Source organism: Cryptotermes secundus, unplaced genomic scaffold, assembly GCF_002891405.2.
Source record: "Cryptotermes secundus unplaced genomic scaffold, Csec_1.0 scaffold1054, whole genome shotgun sequence".
Lineage (NCBI taxonomy): Eukaryota > Metazoa > Arthropoda > Insecta > Blattodea > Kalotermitidae > Cryptotermes > Cryptotermes secundus.
Genome location: NW_019719379.1, coordinates 819,201 through 834,521, shown reverse-complemented (window position 1 = coordinate 834,521; position 15,321 = coordinate 819,201). Strand labels below are relative to the sequence as shown.

Below are 15,321 nucleotides of genomic sequence, written 5' to 3'. Positions count from 1 at the left end.
GTGTGTGTATACTGTGAACTGTGTCTTTGTTGCATGATACTTAACATCTCATCAATTTTTTACAGGGTGCCACAGTTCTTACTTCTGGCGCTCAGGTTCTTCGTACTCTCAGCCTTCAGAGCCCGAAAACAACAGCACAAAGTATGTTCTGCAGTAATAGTTGCTAAGCTAATTTAGCAGTTTGCATGCATGTACGAGCATGTGTTCACATACACATCTTAGTTTACATATGATGGTCATGCTGAAGATGATGCTGTGGAGTTCTTAGAGTAAAACAGTAGTGGGATAATGTTCATGATTCATTCTGATAGGTGACACAGTGGTAATTAGCAAAGTTGCATCATCCAGTAGCCTGCATAACAGACAAAGAGCAGGGACTAGATTTCTGACTGTAGAGGGAGAATCAGAGGGTATTATTCTGACAACATTTTGGAATTGAAGTGATATTCTCTGTATTTATATTTATTCATTTATTGCTGTATGAATCTTTAATGCTTTGCTTCATTGTTGAAGTAGAGATGCTAGATGGCATCAGTGTGCTTTTGGCAGAACTTTAGAAATTCACATCTTTCCAAAGTACAATGACATATTGCTCAAAAGATGTGTTTTACCATTATTGAAACACCAGGGAATTTTGAGATTTGAAGTTCTCAAGAGCAGTGAATATTAAGATTATGATTTTCTGAAATATCACACTGTGGATCTACCAGACTAATCCTAGGGAATTTCTTGATATGTTGAGTAACCACTATCCTCTTGATGAAGAGTGTGGAGTTAAGGTTGAGATACAGTATCATGTTTGAGCATTTGGAGAGCATGAATAACACGCAAGGAGGCTTCTTGGCCTATGTGAAGAGCAGGTGACGAAGAAAGGCAGAGAAAGTAGTTATGGTCTTTTTTTTAAGTGATTGTGTCCTGAGATTTGAAATTTGTTTGGCAGAAGTGAATATCAGTCCCAAGTTCTGAACAAAGTACCACACAAATGAAAACCTGGAATGCTTATACCTTGCCTTGTCTTTAGAGGTTGTGATTCCATGAACATGACATTAATCTGTTGAACAGGAGCTCCACATGTTATGACAATACCAATTCAGTCAGCTAATCCCATGAAAGTTTCAACACTGAAGGGGTCAGAGCCAACATTGTTACCAAAGACGATACACTTAGCATCAAATCCAATGGTAAGTGTAACTTGACCGGTTCTTATTTCTTTACTTTTTGACATAGGAATATTTTAGTATACTGAATACACAGTAGCATTTATTTCTATCATGTTCAATGTTAATATTCGTGGCACATTTGGCAGGTGTTAAGTGCAACACAGAGGCTAGCAGCTCAGCATGTTCTGCCATCAAATCCGCCAAAGAATTACATTTCACCTATCTTGGATCACAGTGGGTCACGTAAACGTCAAGAAATGGAGAATGACTTTATACCTGAGTAGTAAGTGATTTTAATTAGCATTATTGTCATAAAAATTCAGGTAGTCGAACTTGAGTAATAGTGTGTGTATTTTTGATATACAGTACATAGGTTTAGGTTTTTCAACTATCATGACATCATCTGTTGTTTACAGTAAACGAAGGAAGACTGAAAAAGTTGGAAAAGGCCTCCGCCATTTTTCAATGAAGGTGTGTGAGAAAGTCCGTAAGAAGGGCACAACATCTTACAATGAAGTTGCTGATGAGTTAGTTGCAGAATTTACAAATCCTTCACTTATGACATCACCAACAGATCAGGTAAATTTCAGAGATTCTGTCATTATTCTGAATGGACAAGATAGGCAATAATTGCACATCAAACCAGCCATAAAAAAAATATGTCTTCATTCCACTCATTATGATAAGGAGTGTGTATAAGTGTGTATGCAGCAAATTTTTAAAAAGGTGATAGAGTGATGTACAAGACATTGCTGTTACTGGCTTCAAAATAATTATGTATACACATTATCATAAATTGTGTGTCTAGTTAAGTGAACGTTCTGAGGTTGACAGTTTTAATGAAAGTGTATCACAAGTAAATTTTGTATATAAATACTTCATTATGTTTGTGTGTTTGAAATATCTAAGATTATAATGAGAAGATAGGCAGAGTATGCAGTATATCTGGAATAAACACATATTACATACACAGGGTTCTTGGAAATATGATATACCTTATTTACTCTCATAATTAAATACTCCTGCTTTTAGAAGAGAAATTTCAGAAAATAAAACTAAGTAACAAATCTTTAATTTTGATTATAAGCCACATATTTTTGGTCAAACAGATATGACAGTAACTGATCATGTAATTTTCAACTTCACATACTGACAACCATCTGACTTATATACTAGGTGGTTCAAATATGACCGGGACTGATTTAAAAAAAAAAGAACATAATTGCCAAACACTTACTTGCACATGTCAGTCTTCAACGTACTACCCTCTGGAGTCAACACATTTTTTCCAACTTTCTGGAAGCATCCTGATGCCCCCCCAAAAAAAAGACTTGTGGTTGGCGGCGTATCCACTCCTGAACAGTCTGGATGATGGCGGCGTTGTCCACAAACCACATGCCTTACAAGTCTGATTTGAGCCTTCCGAACAGGTAGAAATCACTTGGGGCCAAATCGGGACTGTACGGCTGATGTGTCAGAAGGTTCCATTTCAATTTCCGAAGGGTTTCCATTGTTATTTTGGCCGTATGGGGGCGTGAATTGTCTTGAAGGAAGGCTATCAGCTTTCCACCTGTCTATCGCTTGGATCGGATCTTACTCCAAGTTCCTTGATAGTGATGCGCCTATTCTCACGAATAGGCATGTCTGCATGATCAATGTTCGGCTTGGTGATGGATGTTCGTGGCCAACGATCATGCGGTTCATTCTCCACGTGCTCTGCCCTCTCTGAAGCACTTACACCACCCAAACACGTGGATCCGTGAGAGACACTCTTCCCCATACTGTTGTTGGAGTCTGTGGTGAATTTCAGTGGACTGGACGTTTTCTCCAATGAGGAATTTGATCACAATATGTTGTTCCACACTCCGCGGTACCTTCTGTTCTCTCATCACTCTAGCAACTTCCAGACAGGACTGAACAGGTTCTAAACCTAACAGGAGGGAGGGTGGAGGTTGTGGCTTCACTCTCTCAAGGTCGCACAGCTGCTGCGCAGTGCAGCTTGTCTACAAAAAAATCAGTCCTGGTCATATTTGAACCACCTTGTATTATCAGGTCAGAGGAATACATATTAAGACTTCAGAAAAATGCACACTACACTTGATTTACTTGTGAAATGCGGCTACCACTGTTGATTTCTGTCGCATGTATCTGGCCATAGATAGATAGGGTGGAAGGGAAGAGAGAGGGGCCAGGATGCTTTGGCAGTTACTAACATCCATTTGCTTCTTGGTGCTGGTGTATGCACTGCATATGTTATCAGTATAAGGTACTCATTTACAGTTGTAATAAACATGTTTTAGATTCCACGTTTGTTGGCAACTAAGTACTCGTACTTTGTTTTCCCTGTAAAATAAGAAAGTTTAGTTAAGTGTGCTCATTTGTTTCCTAATTAGTCCTGATAAATCTCTTGAGGGCTGAAACTCCATATACAATGTGTCTGGAAATTCGTCCCTACAGGCTCCACTGTGTGATTGCCTGATGAAATTGTGCTTTGATAAAATTTTGACCAAATCATAATTGTTATGGAAAATGAAGTTATGAAGTTGAGTATAATGTGGTAATGTGGTATTTATATTTGTTCCTACAGGTTCCACCATATATTTTTTCTTGATAAGGTTCAAGTCCCGATGAGGTCATTGGATTTTCCAGTTGACCTAATCCTTCCAGCCGCATTAGGCCCTGGGGTTTACTCAGCCTCTAACAGAAATGAGTAGCAGGAATTAATTAAATAATTTTCCAGGGGAGTAAAGTGCGGCCGGTGTGTAAGGCTGACAACCTTGCCACCACCTTTGAGCTGATTGTCTAGATACTGTGGGACCCTCTTACTCATACAACCCTATGGGCCTTCACGGCCTTGTACAGGGATAGCTTTACTCTCTCTCTCTCTCTCTCTCTCTCTTTTGCATTGACACAAAATCATCTCTCTTTCATTTATCCATCCTATCATAATTCCTGTCGCCATATTCTAAAAATAATGTACTGGATTTTCCTTGAGAGGAAAAGGGATTGCCTGTTGTTTGTATGTTATTACAGTTGTCTTTTGTTAATAGAAATGGGCAGATTCCTTACTGAACATAATTTATTTTCTATTGCAGCTCTTTGGAGGAGGCAGGAAATCTGTGTACATCTAGCTGTGGAGTGGTCTTAAGCATTAACAATACCAGTATGTGACAGTATACAGAGGGTTTTTTTTTTCAGTAAAAAAAAAGATAAAGTTGTCCCTGTGCATAACTAATAAAGCGATACTCTGTGAAGATAAATGGGGGAGTGAATCCACATATTCTTGATGTCAACAGTAGTTGGAGGTGAGTGGTCAGCTTCATGACCTGGCTGCTTCACCCCCCAGGGAAAAGTCCCTGGTACCCATTGCATAGGAGGCTGGGTGGGCTCCAGAATTGGTCTGATGATACGGAGACAAAAACCTTGCCTTTACCAGGACTTCAACTCTAGCCCATCAGCTGTCAAGCCTGCAGCCAATCACAATACTGACCGCTATCCAGGGATCCCTTTTTCTTCAGTATGAAACAGTATACATGTTTGGTTTTTCTTTCTCTTTCTGAACAGTGAACATATTTTTTGTCTTCAGCAATATGACCAGAAGAATATCCGGAGGCGTGTGTACGATGCACTCAATGTTCTCATGGCAATGAATATCATCTCTAAAGAGAAGAAAGAGATTCGGTGGTTGGGCCTGCCTACCAACTCACTGCAGGAATGTATTAACCTAGAAAAAGATAAGCAGCGAAGAATTGAACGTATCAAACTAAAAACACAGCAACTACACGACCTTATATTGCAGGTTAGTTATATTATGTATGAAGTTATTTTGCAACTGGAAGCCTAATTTCCTTATGGAGAGTTGTGTATGATGTAAGCTTCATGTGGTGCTTGAGTATAGTGAAATTACTGATGTCATAGCCTGAGTAATATGTTTGGATTCAGGGGAGATGAAGCAGTGAGGGAATTAAGAAAACTACATAACAAGGACCATAATTTGTACTTTACCTAATAATGTTAAGAATGATGAGGCAAGAAGGTTGACCTTGACAGGACATATCATTCATGGAGGAATCAGAAGATTGCATACAGTGATTTGGTTAGGAAACCTCAGGGAATGAGACTGGTGTGTCGCTGTAATGAGCATATTAGCATGTATTATAGAAATTTTGTGTATAAAGATGTGCAGTGGATTGGACTGGTTCAGAATAGGTTCTGATGACTGGCTTTTGTGACGGCTGTGATAAATCTTTAGGTTCCATAACATGGAATTTCTTGATCAGCTGAAGAATTGATCCAGAAAGATCATGCATTTAGTTCTGAATGTTGTTTTCTTTTTTAGAATGACAGTATTTATTATTAATACTAATTTAATTAATTTTTTCAGCAAATATCATTCAAAAACCTCGTTGAAAGAAATAGATCTGTGGAAAGTAAGTGTGGTCCACCAGCTGCAAACTCTGCCATCCAACTGCCATTTATCATTGTTAATACCAGTAGAAAAACTGTCATCGATTGTAGCATTTCCAATGACAAGTAAGCAAATAGTTTAATTTCGTATAACTGTCTAGAATTTGATCTTGTGCAGGTATATGTCATATAAGGACATTTCAGGAATTTTCTGTGTCGTGACACGAGTGTGATTGTTCTTGTGAATACAGTCCTCTTACTCGTATATGTGATATTAGTAGCTGTATCTGGTGACTGTGCCATGATGTCTTTCCACTGTGCATGCTCTTACAATTCAGTTGCCAACGTTCCTACCCAACCAGCTTCAGCAGTATGAGACCCAAGGTGTATCATAGGATGAAGTTTAATGATCTGGATGCAGCATCTGCCTTACTGATCCTTTAAAATTAATTATACGTACATAAAATTAAGAAACCATAATCCTATCATTCGTGATGTGCTAAATAAACCGTTATGTCATGGAAAGGAACTTCACACTTGAGATACAGATTTCTTGTTCTCCAGTACCTCTTGTTTTGTGATACTATGTGTATTCAAATTAACCCAAGATTTATCTGGAAAAGAAGTTTCAGTGTGGGAGCAAGTTTTTCACTGTGAAGGACCTGAAAATACTGGCACCATTTCAGTGATTATGTTGTGGCCCTCATTGTCTCTTTTATATTCTCAGTTCTTGTGCAAAACGTGTAAGAGGTAAATGTTCAAGCTGTCTCTGATATTGTGGAAAGATTCTGGATTAATACTAGGGTTTGATGTTTTAGTTTCCTGTCTGCTACCATAGTCAATAAGTTCGTGGACTGGATGGAAAGCTTCTTTTCAATACATTACAGTGGATAGGTTGAGGTGCGATATGAAGCCCTGTTAGCTCATCTCTCGTCACAGCAAGTAGCAGTTGTGTGCAAACAGTATGTGCAAAACTACTGCCTCTATTGTGAACTGCAGTTAAATGGAAGTGGCAGAAATTGAAAATGTGGCAGTTTGAACAACGGGCAGACTTCATGTTCTGACAAAAACTAGGCAAACCCCTTTGTGAAATGTTTGGCGTAGGAAGAATTGGCTGTTGCTACACGACAATGCTCCTGCACATCACTCTGTTCTTGTCCAAGAGGAACTGGCAAGGCAACAGGTCATCGTTTTGCCACACCGTCCGTACTCACCTGATCTCGCATCATGCAATTTCTTTCTCTTTCACCGCTTGAAAGCAAAGCTATGTGGTTGTAGATTTCAAGCATCCAAGGAGGTTGTCAGTGCCACAAGAGATGCCGTACAGAAATTTCCTGCCATTATGTTTCAGCAATATTTTCAGCAGCTGTATCAACATTGGAAGACTTGCATAGCAGCCAATGGCAACTATTTTGAGGGCCGATGTGGATCTGTGTAAGCGTATGTGAATACCTTGTAATATGATGCAATAAAAACCACAGTCCACCAACTTAATGACTATACAATGTATTAACATGCCAATACTTGAATTGACACTTTTCATGGGAGGCTTCATTTTATTTGAGTGAACCTGTAAACACATAAGACAGCATGTACTGCAGTACAGAAAATTTGCATCTTATGCATGTATTATATAATTAAAATTATAGTAACTGTACATCTGCAAGGTATAGCATTTGTGGAACAGTGATTTAGAGAGCTTCAAAACTATTGCTGCTGTTTTGGGTGTCTCTTGAAATAAGGGATGATTCAAGACTGACTCCTTTCCAATGTACACTTTGAAGGACAACACCTAACCCGAACTTGATTTCAGCAGTGTGGATGTCTTTACTCCAAACTGATGATTTCAGTGTGAGGTATTGTTTGAAGGATAGGCATCCCTACCACAGCGTGAGTGATTTATCAGTTGAAGTGTCTTGTTGGGGGTAGTGGTATGGTCTGGAAGTTTTAAATGTAGGCAAGTGAGATGGTAGATTTTGAAGTAATTTACTAAGCAAAGTTACTGCTTTATCAGAGAGCTGAATTCAGCAGTTGTCTTTGTTAAACATTCTTGCCATGTTAAGTGGATCCCTTGCCATGTGTCGTGGTGCACCTTCAGGTTGCAGAACTTGATGCATCCTGTACTGGAATATGAACAGAAATCCATAAATAACTTTATGTGAGTCACATAATCTTGACTTTAGGAATATCCATACCACTTTGTTGTGTTTCAGAATGGAGTACCTATTCAACTTTGATGACAAATTTGAAATTCATGATGATATTGAGGTTCTGAAGAAGATGGGTATGGTGTTGGGTGAGTAATAACTTTGAAGCCAAGTGGCAGTCTGAGTTTGAGTGCGAAACATGTGGAAAGTATGTTTATATACACTGCACTCACTTTTGTACAAACTACATTTGTGGGAGGGAGGCATATTAATATGACTATCACAAGAAAAATAAATCATTGGCACAATTTTGATAAAATTCTATTACTATGTATGTGTATTAACATCAGTGTGCAACCGTCACTGCAGAAATATTTAATAGTGTGTTCGGAATTTTATAGTAGGATGAGCTGAAGTACAGAGCATTCATTATGGAGCCAGAATAGCTCAATCATTACAGCAGTGGGCTACGGACTGGGCAGCTGGGGTTCAGTTCACAGCAGGGTAAAAGATTTTTCACCACCTTGCAGAGTCTGTACTGGCTCAGAGGCCTACCCAGCCTCCTGTCCAATGGGTACCATGAGCTCTTTCCCAGGACATAAGGCAGCTGAGGTATGAGGCTCACTGCTCACCTCCATCCAGTGCCAAGGTCAAGAATTGTGGAGCTATACCTCCACACCCTAATAAAGCTTTTGCCTTTACCTTTTAATGAGTATTCATAATAAGTCATTGAACTTTATTCATTTATTAATCTCAGAAAATGCCCTACACAAACTTTCTTCATAAAGAATTGAAGCTTTCCATAGAATTATGTTACTTAATGATAATGAAGGCTGCACAGAACATGTCACAGTTTCATTTCACAACACAGTTGGATTATTTTCTACCACCTGAATAATTTTCACTTTTTTGTTTATTGTTAACTTTCTTTTCAATGTCATGGCCATTCATTACTTCAGAATCACTTCCAAGAGAAAGCACAACACTTGAATGCAAGACAAAAAAACAAACAGTAACCAATTCCAATGGACACAGAGGACAGATGAAGAATAGGCAGAGTCACACTGCATTGTATGCTGTGCAGAACTACTTGAGTTGGAACACAAAAAAAAATCCATTCACTTAAACAGGATTCAAAACATGCATAGGAATCAATTTTTTATACATGAAATATGGGTAAACTCTTAAATTGAGTAAACTAATACATTTAAGCTATGGAGCTTTAGCTGGGATGACAAAAAATATACCTGAAATGCAGAAAAATGTAAAATTTGGGTCCATAAAATCAGGGTTTCACTGTATTCATAATGGTGAAAGTCCTTGTTTGTAAGAAGGTTTTTCCATATCTGTAATGCAAATAAATTGACATTGCCAACGTTTTTTGTCGCTGTAATAATGTTACAAGCAATGCATGTTCTGTACAGAATATAGTGTACACCGTGAAACCGTATAAATATATGCACTGAAAACCATTTGCATCATGTCAGGGATTTTTCTAATGGTATGTTGTTTCTTCATTTGCTGTTGACAGGCTTAGATAAGGGAGAATGTTCTGAAGCTGATCTTCATAAAGCTAAAGGAATGGTGCCAAAATCTTTGGCAAGTTATGTTGTCCGTAAGTATGAAGTCATATGTAAGAATGTACAATCAGGTGATATTCTACGCATCAGATACCTAGTGATATGTACATGAATCACTCAGCTGTATCTAGCTGTTCAGCATCACTTTTGATTATCAATTACTGTGAAGCAAGAGTAGCTGTATTTTTCAGATGTATTCTTTGCACTTTTGTGTACGTCATAGGCCCTGATGTATTTAGTTGCAGACGAATCTATGTTGACAGTACAGTGCATAGTAATAATTTTTTTCCCTGCGTTTCATTAAATATAAGTCATCGAAAAATGTTTCAACTAAAATTTATACCATCTCCATACTCACATTACTGTACTATGTTCAAAGCAGTCCCAGTTGAATTTATAGTGATTTTATTATCATTTTAATGTACTATCCATTTCTATTAAATTATTAAGTATTCTAGCATTTTGTGCAAATCCTATAAATGTCTTTATATCCTCTAGTTTAATCCAAGATTCCCACTGTCTGCTTAGTACAGTTACGTGAACCATGTTCAGTACCTTGTCATCTTATCCTAAGATTGCTGGCTTTGTCAGTATCTAAACACATGTCTTGTAAGGCATTGTCTTTGCAAAATAATATGGTTTTTATTCCAGAATTGGCAAGTGGTCAAGTTGATCCTTTGCTGCCTGAACTGGGGGCAGGGCCAAGTTCATCAGCTTCCCTAACTGTGGAGGAACTGGAAGCAAACTTAGGTGTGGGTGAACTGTCGCGTCAGTCATCTCATACCTCACTTTCTGATCCAATGTCACCCTCCATACATGACTTTTCTGATGAAGAGTCTGATATTTCCAGTGACCTGGAAGTTAACTAGCCATTCATTGAAATAATGAAGAGAAGTGAAGAGAACCAACAGAAGAAAATTAAAGAGCTTAATTGATCACCAAATTGCAGGTTGATGTTATTCTTCTTGAAGAACAGGAGGCTGTAAGGAAAGGATGTTTCATGTTATATTTGCCACGCTGCTTTAGCATTGAATAATGAACTGTGCTTCCTCAGCGGGTAAGTTCAGAGTAACTTGAAAAAGAAGTTGGGAGGTGCTTGATCTGTTCAGCAGTCCTGTTTTCACAATTACAAATCAAAGAGTACAACTCATCTCTCACCATTCAATTGATGCAGACATGAAAAGGACTTCTATTATGGAAATGTCTTCAGAATGGTGTTTGGTGCCCATATGTGTTAGGATGTTTGAATCATTGCTCAGCTTGTGGATATCCTCAGCAATGTTGTGGTTCAGTAATGTCAGTAAACCTGTGGGGTGGAATACTGTGGCTGTTCCCTCGAACCAAATTTCAACAAGTTGAGGCCGTCCAAATTCAATTGCCAATTGAGCTAAGGCATATGTACAGAACCTTTTCTTCTCCGAATTATTGAAGCCATAGTGTCATGATGAAGCAAGTGAGCTCATGCCACTGAGATTGGGACCATTGTCTATTGTGTAAGAAACTTTGTGGCAGAAAATTACACACATGGTTGGAGAACATTATTAGTACTGCCATCATAAAGTTTCTGAGATCTGGTTGAACATTTGTTGGAAAGTTTCTCTTACTGTAATATTTGTGACAGCCTTATTTAAAGGGCAAGAATACATTTCAGTCCAGAATAACAGCACAGAATAACTTAAGAGATATTTTTTTTTAATTAATGTTTTTAAAAGGAGTAATGTAGAAAATAGAATTTTCCTATAACCTATCACATGTAAAACTACTCTTCTGCACCTAGCAGTTTTACATTGCATAGATGTTTGTGTTAAAGACAGTATGGAGAAGTCTCACCCAGATGTGACATCATGGCACAGAATTGAATTTCTGTGGTTGTAATGGGGTTCAGTTTCACAAGCTGTGGTGCATCTTTGTGGATATTGCCTTCAGAATGAAAACACAAAGTATCCGCCATTTCATGCACTCTACATGAAGTCTGGTCAGAAATCAGTTCAATACAGATTATTGACTTTTCATTTCATAAATAGCATTGCACTTTTCAATGAAAATGAGTAATTGCAATTCATGTCCAAAGAAATGTTCGTCTCTGGTTTTATTAGTTCATCCAGTTCAAAGTAGAATATTTCACATGTAGTAACAGGCATTAAAGAAAACTACTATGGTGTACAAATAACCCTGATTTATACTTGATTATCTATTACACTTCGTAATGCACATAATTCATCATGTACAAATGTAGGCTGAGAAGCTACAGACCATAAACATTAATATAAATAACTTTGAAAATTGTGCGCTTAAAACCTTATGGAATCAGTGTGTAGGAGTTTGTTGGACCAAACACTGCATGGTGTAATTACAAATCCAAGTAGTTTGAAACATGTGAGATCTGTGATTTCATTTGACAAAGAAGGGGTCACAGAAAATGGATAATTTAGCATAGATATGTACATATTCCCTTTGTGTGTGTGTGTGTGTGTGCGTGCATGTGTGTGTGAGGAGCGCCTCTTGTTAGTTTTCATTCCGAGGCAGTCAAGTTGCAACTCAGGACATCATGTGCCCAATGATTTGGATAAAAGTCTTTTAGATTGCACATCTGTGTAGTAAGGGATCTCATTGCCTCTACATAATTTTTGGGATGAACTGAGTGTAACAGATTTATTTAGTAGATGGAAATGCCTTGTTTGTATTTTTTAAAGTTTCCCAAAGTACTGCATCTTCAGGAATGAACACAATACAACCTTTGTATTATGTGATACAAAATGGAAAATGTACAGTAAATGTTTTACAAAAACATTTCCTTTAATTATATAAATGATTACTTTCCTGTTGTATTTTGGATGGAGGCATCATGTCTGGTTTATGTTAACAAGTCCTCCTGGTTGCAGTTATTGTTTTTAGTATGAAGTAGATTGTATAATCATTGTTAAATATGATTTGCAAGTATTGAAAATTGTAAACCACATGTATATTTTTACTGGCAATGCAGTGTTAACGGTTAAATATTGGTGCTAATTGGTTGCCCACAATGAGTAATGAACAGTGGACATAAGTGAAGTGGTCTCTCTGAAAACTACCGATGCAGTCATACTGGGACTGAGATGAAGTAACAAACATGGCATTTAGAGAATGTTCTGAATAATTCTAAAAGATGTAAAAATTCTTCATCCTGGAAATATCAATGCAACATTTCAGATCACAATTTACGTTCATTGGATTATTCTGGGCAGTCAAGAGGTCCTTACTTTTCTGAAGATAAAGTTAATCTCATATTGTTTGTATTTTTTAATTGCAACATTAATAATAATAATAATTGAAGATGTCTGCACAGCAAATGTTTTTTATCTCCAAATGAACTTTGTCTTTATGTGCATATTTTTGTTCAGTGAGCTTGAAAAAATATATTCTCACTATGAACCAAAAATCATTTGCTTCATATTTTTTGCCACTGAAGGAATTAGAAAATCTTCCAAGGAAGTTCATATTTACAATATTGAACAAATATGCACAGCAGAATTTAGTTTAAAGCTTCTGTTTGAAACATTGCTCCTGCAAATACTGAACTAGGGTTTCTGGTTTAAAATACTTAGTCCACTTTTATATGTCTTTGCCTGCTCAGACACTGAGATCATAGATTTGAATCCCACTCAGTGCATGAATGTCTGTGTTTGTATTGCGCAGTGGCCTTGCAGCAGGCTGATCCCCTGTCCAAGGAGTCGTACCAACTATCTGAGATTAAGAAACTGAAGTGAAACGCAGTATTTCACAGATGACCGATGCTCCAAGTGGGAGCAACAGAAACAGGAGAAGTCCACATTTGTAAATGGTTTTTAAAGAGTACATTTTTTCTAGCTTTATTTTAGCCTTTCTTTTACCCCATCCAGGGAGTATGTTATGATTACTCACCTTGCAGGTTTATCTGGATCTCTGCTTAGGTATTTTCCATCCAGTACATCTGAAGGCACGTCCACATTACTTGTGCTTGTGTGACTCGCTATGCTCACGAGTAATGTGGACTATATGACAAGTCACAAGACAAGCAAATTATTAATTTAAAAACTATAACCGATAAATTAAAATATGACTACAACCTATACACACTACTAGTAAATTTACGAATCCTCATGCATCGAAGCCTGGCGAGCAACTGAAGTAATGTGGATGAAGATTTACGGGCACAAGTAAAAGCCAGACAAGTCTCCCGACGAGCACAAGCATGAGTAATGTGGACGCGCCTTTAAGGTTCAAAATTAGAATCAAGTGTTACCACTGTTAAATTGCATGCTTTACTTTAGTTATGGAAACAGAGTTCAGAGAGATGTTTGATAGGAAAACAGTCCTAGATGAGTAAAAGGTAAAGCTATCCCTGTACCAGGCAGTGAAGGCCCATAGGGTTGTGAGATGTTGAGGGTCCCACATTATCTAGACAATCAGCTGATAAATGGTGGTAAGGTTGTCAGCCTTACACGCTGGCCATGCTTTACTCCTCAGGAAAATTATTTAATTAATTCCTGGTAGTGCTAGATGGGTGCCAAAATTTTCTGAAGAGAGAGCAACTTGTGACTAATACTGGGCACCACAGTAACCCAGAAAGCAAAACACTGTCACAGCAATGGGAGCACATAAGTTCTACTACATAAATAAGTTCAGTCATCTGCCGGCAATCATAGCAGCTTCTGGGATACTTTGGGTTATCCAAGTTGATTTTGTACCAAATGAAAAGTGATTGCCAGCAATTAACTCCCCTTTACTGAAGGAACATTGGGAGAATCCATTCACAAGAACTGATAAGCCATTTTCAGCAAGACGTTCTCAAGGAGATGGGCCATAAAGTGCTTCAGCATGTCCCTTAAAGTTCAGATTAAGTTCCAGCGGTTTCCATGATTTTGAGCAACTGCAGGAGTTGATGGGTGGCCAGAAATTGTTAATGCAGTGAACAGATTCAGCATGTTGAAATATTCATATATGCAATTGGATTTATGAAGCTAATGGAATGTTAGAAAAAGTGAGCATTGGGGGGGGGGTAATTAAATTAAACAATTCCACTATCCCTGCATCTCATGCATATAGAATTTTAAATCTGTTTGGTACAACTGACTTAAGAGGGTAGGAAAATACCATTACTGATCTAATGTGCTGCTCATGGCAGGAGATGGCCTGAAGCTACAATGAAGTTCTTCGAAGCATTTGGCATAAATGAGATATCCACAAAGATGATGTGTTTGGGATATGAACAATTCATATTCAAAATGAAGCTCACAATTGCATATTGTCAGTGGGATTAAAATAATCACTAATCTGCACCATCTTATACATAACAATGTTTTTCAGAAAGAGGAAATAAGCACACAGTGTAAAGTATAAGTTACAAGTAATATTTGCTTTTAATATAATGTAGAACTGTACAACTGAACATACATATTGTTTTAATCATTAAATACATTCTGATGTAGAAGTCTGCAGTGAGTATCACAGTAGATATAGAGATAATGCTGCTTCACTGAAGGTCATCATCATCATAAAGATCATCAAAATCTGAAAATAAAGAACAAAATCAGCATACTGCAAAAGAAAAGCTTTAAATGCACTTTTTATTCCATTACATAGTATCAGCTGGCCAGGTTCCAACAGGATATGAACAGATGAGGTGCTTCATACTGTTCTCATGCCTCGACAGTACCCCATTACTTAAAGAATTTACACCATTACAGTGTAACAAAAGTCAATGCCTAAATGTTTAGAAAATGGCAAAACAAGTGCACCTGTGACTTCACTTTTGTTGCATGACAGCTGAGGAATGGTGCGCATGTATAGTGCAGACACTTTTGTTTACATGTTACACATGCTGCAAATAATATTTTGAGAGGTTATAATAACAGTGCTACAACAATCCCAATGACACCAGCCTCTGGGATCCTTTGGACTACAGGATTCTCACATCCACCAGCAGAATAGGTGATATGTATGCCATGACTAGTCGATAAGATCTTTTTCTCAAGGGATACTGGTTGCTTTGGTGACTGGGAAAGGGAG

The 15,321-nt window shown here is 37.8% G+C and overlaps 1 protein-coding gene across 1 annotated transcript in view; it reads left to right on the top strand.

Moving 5' to 3' along the window:
• Positions 1–12,623, top strand: part of LOC111866101 (transcription factor Dp-1) — a 28,455-nt gene extending 15,832 nt beyond the window's left edge. Inside the window, exons 8-16 of the mRNA XM_033752183.1 lie at positions 66–141; positions 1,063–1,181; positions 1,307–1,443; positions 1,577–1,739; positions 4,747–4,959; positions 5,545–5,693; positions 7,781–7,863; positions 9,246–9,329; positions 9,946–12,623. Of these exons, the coding sequence (XP_033608074.1) occupies positions 66–141; positions 1,063–1,181; positions 1,307–1,443; positions 1,577–1,739; positions 4,747–4,959; positions 5,545–5,693; positions 7,781–7,863; positions 9,246–9,329; positions 9,946–10,163 (1,242 nt within the window). The 3' untranslated portion in view covers positions 10,164–12,623. The remainder of the gene's footprint in view (positions 1–65; positions 142–1,062; positions 1,182–1,306; positions 1,444–1,576; positions 1,740–4,746; positions 4,960–5,544; positions 5,694–7,780; positions 7,864–9,245; positions 9,330–9,945) is intronic.
• The last annotated feature ends 2,698 nt before the right edge of the window (positions 12,624–15,321 follow it).